Source organism: Uloborus diversus, chromosome 9 (assembly GCF_026930045.1).
Source record: "Uloborus diversus isolate 005 chromosome 9, Udiv.v.3.1, whole genome shotgun sequence".
In the NCBI taxonomy this organism is placed as follows: Eukaryota; Metazoa; Arthropoda; class Arachnida; order Araneae; family Uloboridae; genus Uloborus; species Uloborus diversus.
Window position 1 is genome coordinate 102,526,953 of NC_072739.1, and position 13,869 is coordinate 102,540,821.

Here is a 13,869-nt window from a genome sequence, read left to right on the forward strand (position 1 = left end):
CATGAGCATTAAGGCAATTTTTGCAAAGTCCTTTTTGCTCTACAAATTTCAATTTTTCAGAGGCACTCATGTCATGAAATCCAACGCACCAAAACAATGTGTGGTTGTTTTTACACAAAACACATACCCTCGGTTTATTATTTTTATTTTGAACTACAAACACCTTGCTTTTTTGGGACGAAGGGTCAAGGTTTTTAAGAGGTTGTTTAGTTTGAGCATTTTTACTCACGGTTTCTAATATTGACACCCTAGTTTCAAAAAACTCTAGCAATTGATCGAAGTTTTCAACATCTTTACCTTTAAGAGACATTTGATTCTGTTTTGAAGATTCTTTATCAACCTTTTGTAAAAATAAATGAGACAAAAGTATTTCTGATAGGTTATTTTGATCAAATTCTAGCACCTTTAAAGCGCGTAGATTTTTTTTGAAATTATCTATTAAATTTCGTAATTCTTTTGGAGATTCATTGTTTATTTTTTCTAGGTTGAATAAATTTTGAATATGGGCATTAACAACAAGTCTTTTATTTTCAAAACGGGAAGTTAAGGCATTCATTAAAGAATCGTAAGTGTCTTCCGAGGTTTGCAAAGATTAAGCTTGACCTTTTAACGCAGATTTAAGGTAAAATAGCTTTTGCGTGTCATTTAATTGCTCGTTTTCATGGATTAAGGCTTTGAATTGCGTAGTGAAATTTTGAAATTCCTCATATTTGCCGGTAAAAATGGGTAAGGGAATTTCTGGCAGTTTATATTTAGTTTTAGCGATAGGTACATTCTGCGTAGCCGATACATTAGTACTAATCTGAGAATTAGCGTTTTTATGAATTTGAGAGAGGAGAGCTCGGATTCTTACCTCTGCATTCTCAATCGAAATTTCAATTTCTTCAAATGCCTGAAGGTTTTCCGTTATGTCAACGTTATCCGGTAGTCCAAGTACCTCTGTTTGAAGGGTCTTCAAATCTCTTAGAATTTCTTTTAGGGCTTCTAATTTAACTGTCAGTTGAACTTCCGTTTCTTCTTCCAACTCAACGGTATTTAGGAAATTTTCAATTCTTGTAACTCTTCCTTTGAGAATTCCTCCTTGACGGTTTATTCTATCCGGCTCGACGGACCACTTTGGTAAGGTTCACTGGTTGAATATAGTGGACTGTATTTTTAAAAAGGTAAATTGATAAAACGTAGGTAGAACATTTTTTATTAAGTAACTAAAACATACTGTATAAACAAATCTCGGTGTACCTGCACCGGAGTCTTCAGGTAACGACTGCCGAAGCAGAATGTGCGAGCCCTTTTAACAACTGCGATGGCGCCACATGCGCGTTACTTCTAGAGTTGAGATGTAACAAAGACATTTTTATTTTCATTGCCAGCTATATTCTCTTTGATTAACTGAAGCTATGAAAATGATTGAGAGGCACATAAAAAATTTAAATTATTTGTTTAAATAGTGTTTTAACCAGTGAAAAAAAAGGATGAAGAAACTTTTTTTTTTAGGGAAAGAAAAATCAATAAAACAATCGAATTTTAAAATATTTGAATTTACGTGGCTAAAATAAAACGATCTTCATGGGTAAAGTTTTCTCCAAGCAAATAAAAGCTTTGTAGTCAGGTATAGTAGACCCTCGTTTTACGCGAGTTTATTTGACACAATTTTGATTATACACGGTTTAAGATTTGACACGTTTATTTTATTTTACGAGAATGAATTTTGATTTTATGCGGATACTACATTGTAAACGAATAAAATTTTCCACTCTTTCAAATCCAAACTCCCGAGTTTGCTGATAACAGGTAACAAACTGCATTTTGGTGTGCTAGTAATCTAGCTTGGGCCACTGGAAACATTTTATGCAATTTGTTCCAAAGCTCTTCTCATAAAGTTATTAAACTCAGACAATTCAAACTCTCTGGAAAGAGCTTTTGAGAGTGACAAAGGAGATTGTTCTTTATAACGTTTTTATTATAGCATTGTTTATTTGGCGAAACATTTGAAATTGCAGGGAAAAAAACGCTTCACTCGCTAAAGGGCAGGGTTACGATAGTGTGGTTGCTTGATGCATTAAGCGATGAACTATATAGTTGAAGAATTATTTTCAGTTTTAAAGCTACTGTTAATATTTTTATGTGTTTTTGCGAATAGTTTTAAATTCCAAAGAGACTTTCAAAGATCTTTTGAAAAAGTGTGTACGCATTTTAGTCGAAGAAAAATGATCATTTTACAGTAGTGGATTTTTTTAATTCAACAGACTTCCTTTAACTTCTTAGCATGGGCATCGCCGTGCGGGTACTGTAGTTAATTTATGTGTTCTTTATGCATATTGTGCATATGTATTGATATAAGCACACATTAAACTTATTATATAATTAGTTACCACTAGAATGAATATTTTTTTTCATTTATGGAACCTAAGCCCTATTTTATTTTAACACTATAATTTATGCGGCATGCATTTCCGTGGAATGTGACCCACAGGTAAAACAAGGGTCTACTGTACATCTAGCAACGTTCTCAAAATTCCTTTGATATTTGCAACTGTACAATGTCTGCATACGATCATCTATTTCTCTTACAAGGAAGGAATATTTAGTTATTTCTATAAATTCTTAACTTATAGAGCATTGACATTTTTACAAAAATATTTTATCTCAATTTTTAGCCAAATAATTTTACATGTGTCACTAAAATGGTCTCTCCTTTGTTTTTTGTTTTCTTTTTATTCATGTGATGATGAAAAAGGTTTTGAAACGAGGTTAAATTATTCACTCATGAACTTGAAAGATCTACTGATGAGATAATTTGAATGTGTGCAAGAGGAAAGAAAGCTTTCTTCCCATTTTTTTGCTTTGCATCACCATGCTTGATCTATGGAAGAAAAACAAACTTGAAAAATAATATCAAATTTATTGAAAGTGATCTGACTTTTCATGAACAAAGCCCTTAGAGGTGACTTCCATCACTGAATAAACAGGATGAAATCATGAAATACACCGCCAGCTCAGTCATTCCAGCCGAGGATTGCAGTTTCGTTCTTATTAGCACTCATCAGCCCGGCGTAGGAAGTGACTGAGCTGACTGAGTAGAACCAAACCACTGCTTCGGTCACTCGTCTGGTCAGGGCTAATTCTATATTAGCTACCAGTTTGTTTGGCACTCTTGGCTTCCTTAAGAGGTTTTCCACCTCCAGCTCAGCCACTTCCTATGCCGGGCTGATGAGTGCTAATAAGCACGAAACTGCTGTCCTCGGCTGGAATTGACTGAGCTGAAGCTGTATTTCATGTATTTCTGCCTTAGCCCTGGCTATAGGTTGGTAACTTACTGAAAAAAGAATTGAAAACTGCAAATGTGACATTCTAGATGTGAAACTTTTCTTTTTTACATTAAAACTGAAGGATATCATTGGGGAGAGGGAGGGGAGGGGGGGTTTACATCAAACAGTCTTATTGTTCTTTTTCTGAAAATGTTTTTCTTTCTTTCTTTTCTTACAGTATTCCCTTCAACCGAAGGTTATTACTAGCTTTTAATGCATCAAAGTTTTTGATTGTTGTTGGGTTTTGTGTTTTTAAATGACATGCATGTCAGAATCATGCATATTTGTTTCCATTTAACCATGACTTTCAGTTTTATTATAAAAGGATATCTTGACCGACAAATTTATTCTTCATAATAATTTCTAAAGGAAGTACTGTTCATTAATAAACATTTAAAATTGTTCTCCAAGTTCTACTGATAGGAAATTTTATTTTATACACTGCATAAAAAAGGACAAAAAAAAAAAAAAAAAAAAAAAAATCCAAAACATGTTTTCATATTTATTTTTAAATGACCTAGTTATAAAAAGTATAAGATTTTTTTTAACAATGTTTTTATTTAATCAAAGAACATTTTAAATATTATTTTGCATTTTCAGGCAAAGCATGTCGGGAGTGCATCTGACACAACTGGAGAAAGAGCATATACTTTCTGAAACAAAAGACTTGAGCATTGCTACTCCTGAGGAATTTGTTCACAGATTTGGAGGAACTCATGTTATAAATAAGGTTTGATATAAACTTTTAATGTCCCTAAAAACATTAAAAAAAAAAAAAAAATGCCCATCATCGTCCTTTCAGACATGAGGCGTCTTGAAGTCCAGTACATAATTGAAGGGGCTCCAGACGGTGTGAGGGCTTGAGGTCATTACTGGAACGAATGTCAAAAAGAGAGGGGCCACTAAAGAGATGCCTGGCAGTCATAGGAGAGGTGTTGCAAAGGACACAATGAGGTCAATTGGCCAGATTGATTTTATGTAAATGGGCATGCAGATAGTCATGTCCATTAATCGTTCTAAAACGTTCTAAAACTCAGCTCTGGGAATTATGAAAAGACGAGAGCACTGCTGGCTATCAAGGAGGCAAGTGCAGGATTTTCCATCAGCCAGGTTCCTAAGAGCAGAAATTGTGCCACGCCTGATTTTGCTTGCAAGAAGTTTCCTGGCGTTTCAAAAAGGAACTGGATGGAAAGGTGTTTGCAATGCCAATGCCTCTTTGGCCAAACCCTAAAAAACTAGTTTTAATTGTTCAGTATTGTTATATGAGGCAGTGAGAAGCAAAGGGATGCAAATGGACTATTTTAAGTTTCGAGTAAAATGTGTTTAAAGATCAGATCCTAGGTAGACTTCCATTGAAATTTTTTTCTAAATCATGCTGTACAGCAGCACCTATCAGGGCTACTAGTACAAGCTCTTGCCCCAAGACAGATGAGAGGTTCACCTACCATTTGTACTGGTTATCTCCAAATTTTTATTTTTGCCACTTACATCCCTTTGCTTCTCACTACCTCATATGAGGTAACTTTGCACCATATGGGTTACACCACTTCATATTTTTTAATGTGTTTGACTTCAGAAGAAACTGAAATGTTCAATACTGCACTCTGCAGGCAAGGCTATAAAAGTAGAAAACTGCCTAGTTTTCTACTTTTATTTTACAAAATAAATTTTGCCAGCTGAGTGGTTTGGTGTAGACCTCTTACATCTTTGATAGCCTTAGCCAGGCTCAGATCTACCGTCCAGTATTCAATTGGTGGGTCTTCAAGATGCAGAAGTTTGTCAGCATCCATGCTGCATAAGAATCAGGGCTGCAAAAAAGCCGACCTTTTTTAAAAAAGGCCAGGCCGGCCGGCTTTTGTTTGGTCTTTTTGGAAAAAAAAAGCCGGCCTTTTTTGACTTTTATAAATCATGTGCTATAGTCTTGATAATAATGATCTCTATACATTTTAACAAGCTAACAAATGTGAATTTAAGTAATAAAGCAATACATTAGCTGAAAGTAAAATGATAAAAGGGATATATGCACAAAAACTGCAAATCATTTCTTACAAAACCCTTTTGCTCTTGTTGGATGATCTTCCAACTAAGCTTATGTTTTTAAGACTGATAATAGCTTCCTTGTAACCTGAAAACACTTGTATGCAATGATTTGCCACTTTTTATGGCTTATTAATGTTGTTTTTTTAATCAATCTTGATGTGTATTCATAAAACAGAACTAAATTCTGCATTCATTAAACATATTTTCGATTTCTGCTGCTGTGGATTAGTGAATATATTTGAAAACAAAAACTAAATGACATAATAAGTGGTTTACACCTATATAAATTTATTTATTTTTTCCCCAGGTTAAAATCAGTCATACCTGTTTAAGTACTTCCTTCTTCCCCAAAACAAGTACTTCCAATCCCCCCTCCCCCCAAAAAGTAAATAAATAAAAAATAAATAAATAAAATAAAATACCAGTTCCTGCTACTCTACTACATGAAGTAAAAATTTTTAAAAGACTTATTGCAGTAAGATAAATAAATACCTTTGTGCTGAACAGTAAAGTAAGAAAAACAACATTAAAAAAAGCACAAATTTGCCAATTACAGCAGACACGTGTTTCGGCATTACAGGGAAGTTACAGTTTTGTCGGATGTCTTTTCATCCATAAGCTCATTACTTTTTGCATTGAAAAAGGCGTTCCCTGTAGCGACGAAACACGTGTCTGCTGTAATTGGCAAATTTGTGCTTTTTTTAATGTTGTTTTTCTTACTTTACTTATTGCAGTGTTCAGATGGTTCAGTTTTTAGCACAGAAGCAACTATTTAAGTTATGTACCTATTAGCAAATGTAGATTGATATCATTCCGACATATTTTAAATTCATTCACCAATATGGTCTTGCTAGTCTTTTTATATATTTATATATTTATTCTTACATAGGAAACTATTTTTTCTAAAAATGTTTTTCACTTTTCTTCAAAAAATAAGAAACTTTTTTTGATTAAAAGAAAAGGTGTAAGTGCTGTGTTATTTAAAGTATGAATCGAATGACTGGTATGACAGCAGCAAATGTCTTATGATACTTTGAATTCAACTAAAATGTATTTATAATCATTGAAATTCCATTGAACTAGACTAATTTCTTAATATAAATCAAGTTTTTGTTTTTTACTGAACGACACTATTTAACAACACTACCAAATTTTTATTTTTGCAACATGCAATTTGATTTAATACAGTAGTAAGTGCATTAAGATACAAAGATAATTTCCATTTTGATTAAATTACAAGTAAAATATCCTAAAAATTATTTTTCTTAAAAAAGCCGGATTTTTTAAAGCGGTTTAAATCAAAAAAAGCCGGCCGGACTTTTTTGGCAGTGCTAAAATCAAACAGCCCTGATAAGAATAAGAAAAAAAGGTGTCAGAAATGTTTTGAAGATTTTTTTTTCTTTTTTCACACAGCGTAATCTGGTGTATCTGTGCATCTTTTCTTACTTATGTGCATAAATTATCCAAAATTATGTTGTTATAGATCTATTTCACTCTGCATTTCATTATAGTGCAGTAGAAGTGAGAAAAGAAAAGAGAGAGGAAAAATAATAAAATAAATAAATAAACATCCAGCATCCATTTGAATTTTGACATCTTGAGTTCAAATTATGTTTTTTTTTGCAATCAATCACAAATTGGGATAAGACCCTACCCATTGGGTTTCTTGTTTCTACTAATGGAATGGAACGGAATGGATATGGCCAAGGAATTTGCACCCGTCATAATATGACTGGTGGTTTTCTTGGATAGGTAATACTAGGCATATCCATAAAAAAAGAAATGGTGATTAGGATGTGGTTATCAAGATTTTATGGTCGATATTCACCAGCACACTTATCATAAGAATCAGTAACGTAATGTTATATATTTGTATTTCTTATCAATCTTAAATGATGGGAATTAGTAATCTGGAAATTTTGTATTTAGATGAAGTTTTACTGTTTGAGTTCATCTATATTGGTGTTTTTGGTTAAAAAAATGGCATACACACAAAAAAAAAAAAACATGTTTTTTTTTTTTTTAAATTTAAAATTTACTTGAGCTAAGCGGTAAAAGAATATGAATAAAATCAAACTGCAAACTATTTGTAACTCTAACGACGAAAAATTCAAAACAACTGTCGTCATGGTAATCTGAAAAATGAGAGCAGCATCAATTTTGGTCAAGTGAGGATAATAAGCAATTTTTGATTGCTCAATAAATAAGATTTGTCAAATCGGCTCATAAAATTTTGTGTTATTAGATTATTTACCAATTTTAAATTAATTACTCTTTGTACTGCAATTTTTTTAATATTTATGTAATTATTCTAAACTCATAATTGCAAATAATTTCATGTACCGCATTAAGTTTTACATTCTTTTAAAGGTGCTTATAGCTAACAATGGCATTGCAGCTGTAAAATGCATGCGCTCTATAAGACGATGGGCGTATGAAATGTTTAGAAATGAACGTGCAATACGTTTTGTTGTCATGGTTACTCCAGAAGATCTGAAGGCAAATGCAGGTTAGTAGTTATGTCTATCCTTTCCTATTCTTCTTCTTTTAAAAATTATGGTGTCAAATCTTACTGGATACAACAGATCTTATGTAAAAATGCCCACAACAATGAGACATTCTTTCAGAAAAGAGTTTAAATATGACCTTTGCAGGGTGCAAATTTAATAGTGATCTTCTGGCCTGGGAGACCATGAAACATCAATTGGTCCAGCGGAATATAGTATAAATTTCAAAGGTCCATGGGACCAGTGAAGTTTTATTCCTGTTTTCTTTAAAAAAATTTTAAGCATTATCATTTTTGAAACTGCTGAGAGAAAGTTTGCACCTTTTCTTGCAATGTTTAGGTTTTGTTTGCAAGAAAAGATAGATTAAGAAATTTCTACATTATAACATATTGATTATGCCACCCTATTGCTTTTTTTTCCTAAAATAACAGCATATGATATTTTGTTGACTTAATTCCTTTACCAGTATTGGTGAGCAGAAAAATATCTGTTGTTTACTCCTCCTTAACCATTCGCTCAGACATATTTATTGAAAACAGTTAATGACTCCATTAATCAAATAAATTCTGTTCCACATATTTTTGTCATTTTTTTTCTTTAATTTTTCATCATTTAATGAAAAGTATGGACCACTTTAATTTTGTAGTTATTGGTCAACTGTTCCACTGGACCAGTAACTTATTTTCTAAATTCATGCCCCTGACAAATTTCCCATTACTTAAACTTTATGAGAAGTTAGTGTATTTTTCTGAAGTTCATTATATTTTCTTATTTAATTTCTGTATAATAGTTCCTCACAGAGTACATACAGTACTTTAATTATTTTTCCTTTATATTCGGTTAACAAAGAAAGTTTATTTTTTTCAAATTTTGTTTATAAATGTAATTACATACTGTAGCATTATGTATTGTATTGTATGCTATGTACATACATTTTGTTTGATAAAATGACATACTATTTTTCTAAACAGTATTCTCTTGGCTATTCTCTCGAAAATCTGAACAATTTGAAAATCCAAAAATTAACTATGTTCCCAATTAGTTTGGATTTTTGATGTTCTACTGTATCTCCAAAAATAGAAAAAAGTAATAAAGCGATGTTGAAAATTTGGTTCAACTGAATAATGTTTGTCATATATGTAATCTGCTTATTAATTATAAACTCTGTGTATGATTTCACCCTTTATTTCCAGAGTATATTAAACTTGCTGATCACTATGTTCCTGTACCTGGTGGGGCAAACAATAATAACTATGCTAATGTTGAACTAATTTTAGACATTGCTAAGAGAATGAATGTCCAGGTATGTATGATTTAAAATTTTTTGCATTTCTTTGCATATATATTGATATTATTCTACTCATTACTTATACATTTAAATCAAAAATATCTCAAACGATTAGGTATTAATTAATTCATTTTTAGAAAATTTAATGTGATGTGTTGACAAATTGTAACATTTGAGAAATAAATTTTTCAAATCCGAAATTGAATCAGCTATCACAAAAGGGGCTCATTAAAAAAATTCACACATTTGTCGTGTATGAAATTTGTTTCTTAATGGATAGATCTATTGTGTGAAAATGAAAAAGACTCATAATTTGCTTTATAAATATTGTAGGGGTAGCATTAAGACCAATAATATCAAGAACACAATAGAGTGTTCCATTTAAAGACAGATCTTAGACACATGCACAAGATGGACAAAACAACAACAAAAGTCGTGGTGCTTACACCGCTGGCAACTTTTCAAACGTTTTGTACACAATCACGAGTTTGCTCTTTTTACTTCTTGATTGTGTTTAGTAAGAGAGTGAAACAAATAATGGCTTTTTTAAATCTCTTGTTGATATGAAATAGTATGCGAAACTTAATATCTATTTTCCATCTCTATGTGTAAAAATAGAATTGAATTGTTTTTGAAAAAAAAAAGGTGTAAGTAATGATTATGTGTGACTCATTTGTGTTTTCAAATTCAGCTGGTTCAGCATTTTATTTAGTAATTCATTTAGTTGCTAGGTGGCAGGTGATTATTTTCAAGTTAAAAGGCTCTCATTATCCAGTAGGATGGGCCAAAAAACAACTTTTTTTTTTTAATTTCGATGATGGGTAGTGCAGAAAAGGTGCTATTGGTGAGCAAAGTACACACAAAAAATTTGAATTTTTTGCACAACTTCTTGATCTGCCACAATTGGGTTGAAGTTTTGACCAAATGCTGTTTTTTCATGTTTTTAGACAAAATTAGTAAAAATAGTATTTCTATTTTGGATGATGTGTCGTACGGAAAAGATGCCACTGGTAGCATTTAACTCCTATAAAAATTTTGAGGTGTTTGGCATAGTTCTATCCTTGGCAACAAATAAGTAGAAGTTTCAGCAATTTTCAGGTTTTTTTTTCATGTTTTCAATAAATTTTCTCATATTGTAAAAATTTTGTTTTTGCCATAATTATATAGTTTTATCACATGTGATGCATTTTTAGATGTGTATATGTTATAACTTAATAACTTATTGCGCATAAAATTTGAAATTTGCTATTCGAAAACTTTGTGCAACTGCATTCAAAATTAAGGTTTAACAGCACAGAACTTAACAAAGAACTAAAGATGGTGTGGATGTACAGAAAATTTCTGCTCGTACTTCCAACAGAGAGCTTTTATCTACCCTTTTTGAGGTATTAAAAGCTTTTTTTGAGTTGAATTTCTTCAATTTAGCGCTTTTTCTTCTACTTCTGTTTTGCTATAATGAAAGCATCTCTTCGTTCATGACCATCTGCAAATTCTGTGCTATTTTAGTAGTATTTCTATTTACTACACAGCTGACCTAGACTAGAGATTCTAAAATGTTTCGGACACTATGTTTATTTCAGTTTCTTGTGATGAAAGACATTTTGTGATTCGAGATTGGTTGAGAACCAAACTGAACATATCGTTGTATTCCGTTAACCTGAATTTAAAGTTTGGAGCCTTAAACCTTAAAAACTTGAATTTTGTGATCCTTGTTTCTTTTTTCAATTACTATCTATTCAATTAATATTCATCACATTGATTTAATACCTTGGTTTTCATCAGTTTCCTTTGCTGTGGTAGCATTGTTGTGAATTCTTACAATGGCCATGTTATTTACTTTTTTAGATCCCTTTGCGTTTCCTGGTCATTACTTTAGGCGAATTATACGGGCAAATCAATTCGTATTACGAACAATGCGAGACATTGTAAGGCATCTTTGGGTTTCGAGATATTTAAGTGCAAGCAAAGAGTTCTGTAGGCAACTGTGAGCCACCTAGACCATGTAAAAGGTTCTGTTTGGCTGTCTTGAAACAAAGGAGAGCACAGTCCAGTTGAAACATTTGCACAACTATCAAATACGCATTTTTGGTCAGTGCTCAAATTTTAAGTATTTTCATTTTCTTTTTGCCAATGTAGACATGACAGAGGTAACCTATAATGATAGTATTTGTAGGTTTTCGTGTGCCATCAGCTTGGGTTTGATAGGGCCAGAAAGTCCTTAATTTCAGTACTTTCTCTAACTTATTCATCAGACTTCAGGCTGGGAGTTGGTTCGTATGAGAATATTTTTTTAACCCTGTCAATGGCACCTTTTTTTTTTTCTTTTCATGTTCTTGCGGTAGTGCTGTTTCACATGACTGTTTTTAGTAAAGAGATAGTAACTTCATTCTTATTTAAAAAGATTCACTTGTAATTAAGAATAAATTCTGCATTCATGATTGCGTTGGTTTTGAACGCAAATCAAAAAGAGAGCTACACCAAGTTTTCTAATAGCATATTTTAAGTTAAAAAATTATAGACAATAAGTAGTTAATTTATAACACATCACGCATCTAAAACTGCATCACATGTGATAAAACAATATAATTATGGCAGAGAAGTATGGCGAAAACAAAATTTTTACTAATTGAGAAAATTTATTGAAAACGTTAAAAAAACTGAAAATTTCCAAAACTTCTACTCATTTGTTGAAAAGGAAAGAACTATACCAAACACCTCAAAATTTTTATGGGGGTTAACTGTCACCAGTGGCACCTTTTCCGTGCAACTCATCATCGAAAATAGAAATATACTATTTTAACTAATTTTGTCCAAAAACATGAAAAAACAGCATTTGGTCGAAGCTTCAACCCAGTTGTGGCAGATCAAGAAGTTGTGCAAAAAACATTCAAATTTTGTGTGTGTACTTTGCTCTACCAATGCCACCTTTTCCGCACTATGCATCATCGAAATAAAAAAAAAGTTTTTTTTCGGCCCATCCTATGATCCTGGTGTCCACAAAGGTCCTTTGCCGGTTGGATCCTGTTACGCCTGCGCCCCATAATGCTAAACGTCTATTACTTTCTTGTTTCAACCTTAGATCCAGAATTAAAATGGAGGGAGCAAGTCCACTCATTGGCTAAGCAAAAGCTTTGGCAAAGAGCTCTAGTCACAGGACTCAACATCGACGAATGGTTGACCCATTTTGCATGAAATTAGCGAAAGAAACCTGATTTCTTCCACACACACACAGTGCTTTTCTTTAAACTCTATCACATGACATAGGGTCTTTCCTTAACAAATGAAAGTCTTCACTCCCTCCATTTTATCTCTTCTCAATGGTTTTAAATGAGCAAAACAATCTCAAAAATGAACAGATAACACTGCACTGCCATTGCCATCTACTGCAGACATTAAAAATTAATAATGGAGAAATTAACAATTGGTAAATTTAAATTTAAATTTAGAAATTAATCAATTAACAGTGAATTTGAATTATTTGGATCCATCGTCATAGGAAGGCTTTTGTGGATAGCCACTGGGTAGCTCTGTTCTCCGAATTATTACCATATTTTGATTGTTCAATTTTTGAGGCAAATACGATAGACATTTAGTATTAAAAGGGTGCTGGTTAAGCACCCACATGAATTTAACAACTGGTATCTATTTACTATTTTTATAGTAGTTTTTATGCTAATGATATATCTGTACTTTTTTTTTTCCAGGTGGTTTGGGCTGGCTGGGGACATGCTTCAGAAAATCCCAAGCTTCCTGAATTGTTAAATAAAAATGGAATAGCATTTATGGGTTCGTACTAATTGCTAATGATATGGTATAATTATCAGGTGAAGAACTTGCTCAAGATTTAGTTATTGTAACTATTTTTGCAGGCCCATCTGACAAGGCAATGTGGGCTCTTGGCGATAAAATTGCTTCTTCTATTGTAGCTCAAACAGCAGGAATACCAACTCTACCTTGGAGTGGTTCTGGTAACAACTTTTTCTCTTTATCCACTTTCTTCACAATATTTTACCTTAAAAGAATTTTGTGCAAAGTATCAAGCATATATCTCATTAATTTTAGTCAGGGGTCTTCTAGATAAATTCGGGGTTCAACCCTTGAGAACAAATCCTTTACAACAGTTCAAGTAACCTAAATCGACCTGTCATGAAGTTCTAAATTATTTAAATGTGCTTCTCTCAAAATTTTAATCTCCAAGAAATTTCTTCTCTTTATTTAGTTTTTAAGTAATACAATAAAACTCCTGATTATATGCGAGCTAGTTATCTGCCTTGCCAGTTATCCCATAAGTCTAAATTCTTTTCTTTTTTCCTCTTTTTAACCTCCCTTTCTTTGAATGACTTATTTTTGCAATGGAAGGTCTTTTTGACCCTTTTTACTAAACACTAGATCCATTTGAACATTGAAAAATTTTGGATAGATTCTGAAAAGAAAGATACTTTTCATGATTTTGCGAATTTAGATAAATGTGTTGCTGGTAGCGAAAGAGTCAATAAAAATAATGTGATATTGAGCTGATTAACTGACACTAATGATCCCACCTTAGATCATGTAAACTAATGAACAAATGGTAAACAAAGCATTAGGTAAGAATTTAAAGACAGAGATAAAAATATGGTACATACCTGTACAAAAAACGGATGAGCCACAATGTAGCTTTAGTTCCTGTAAAAGACCATATTCAGCATTTAGAGCAGTGACAGATCTAAAGTATAGATTTGGGAGG

At 32.4% G+C, this 13,869-nt stretch overlaps 1 protein-coding gene across 1 annotated transcript in view; it reads left to right on the forward strand.

Annotated features, from left to right (window-relative positions):
- The first annotated feature begins 3,909 nt into the window (after positions 1 to 3,909).
- Positions 3,910 to 13,869, forward strand: part of LOC129229745 (acetyl-CoA carboxylase-like) — a 134,335-nt gene continuing 124,375 nt past the window's right edge. The window contains exons 1-5 of the mRNA XM_054864114.1: positions 3,910 to 4,038; positions 7,719 to 7,857; positions 9,049 to 9,158; positions 12,848 to 12,929; positions 13,013 to 13,111. Of these exons, the coding sequence (XP_054720089.1) occupies positions 3,916 to 4,038; positions 7,719 to 7,857; positions 9,049 to 9,158; positions 12,848 to 12,929; positions 13,013 to 13,111 (553 nt within the window). The 5' untranslated portion in view covers positions 3,910 to 3,915. The remainder of the gene's footprint in view (positions 4,039 to 7,718; positions 7,858 to 9,048; positions 9,159 to 12,847; positions 12,930 to 13,012; positions 13,112 to 13,869) is intronic.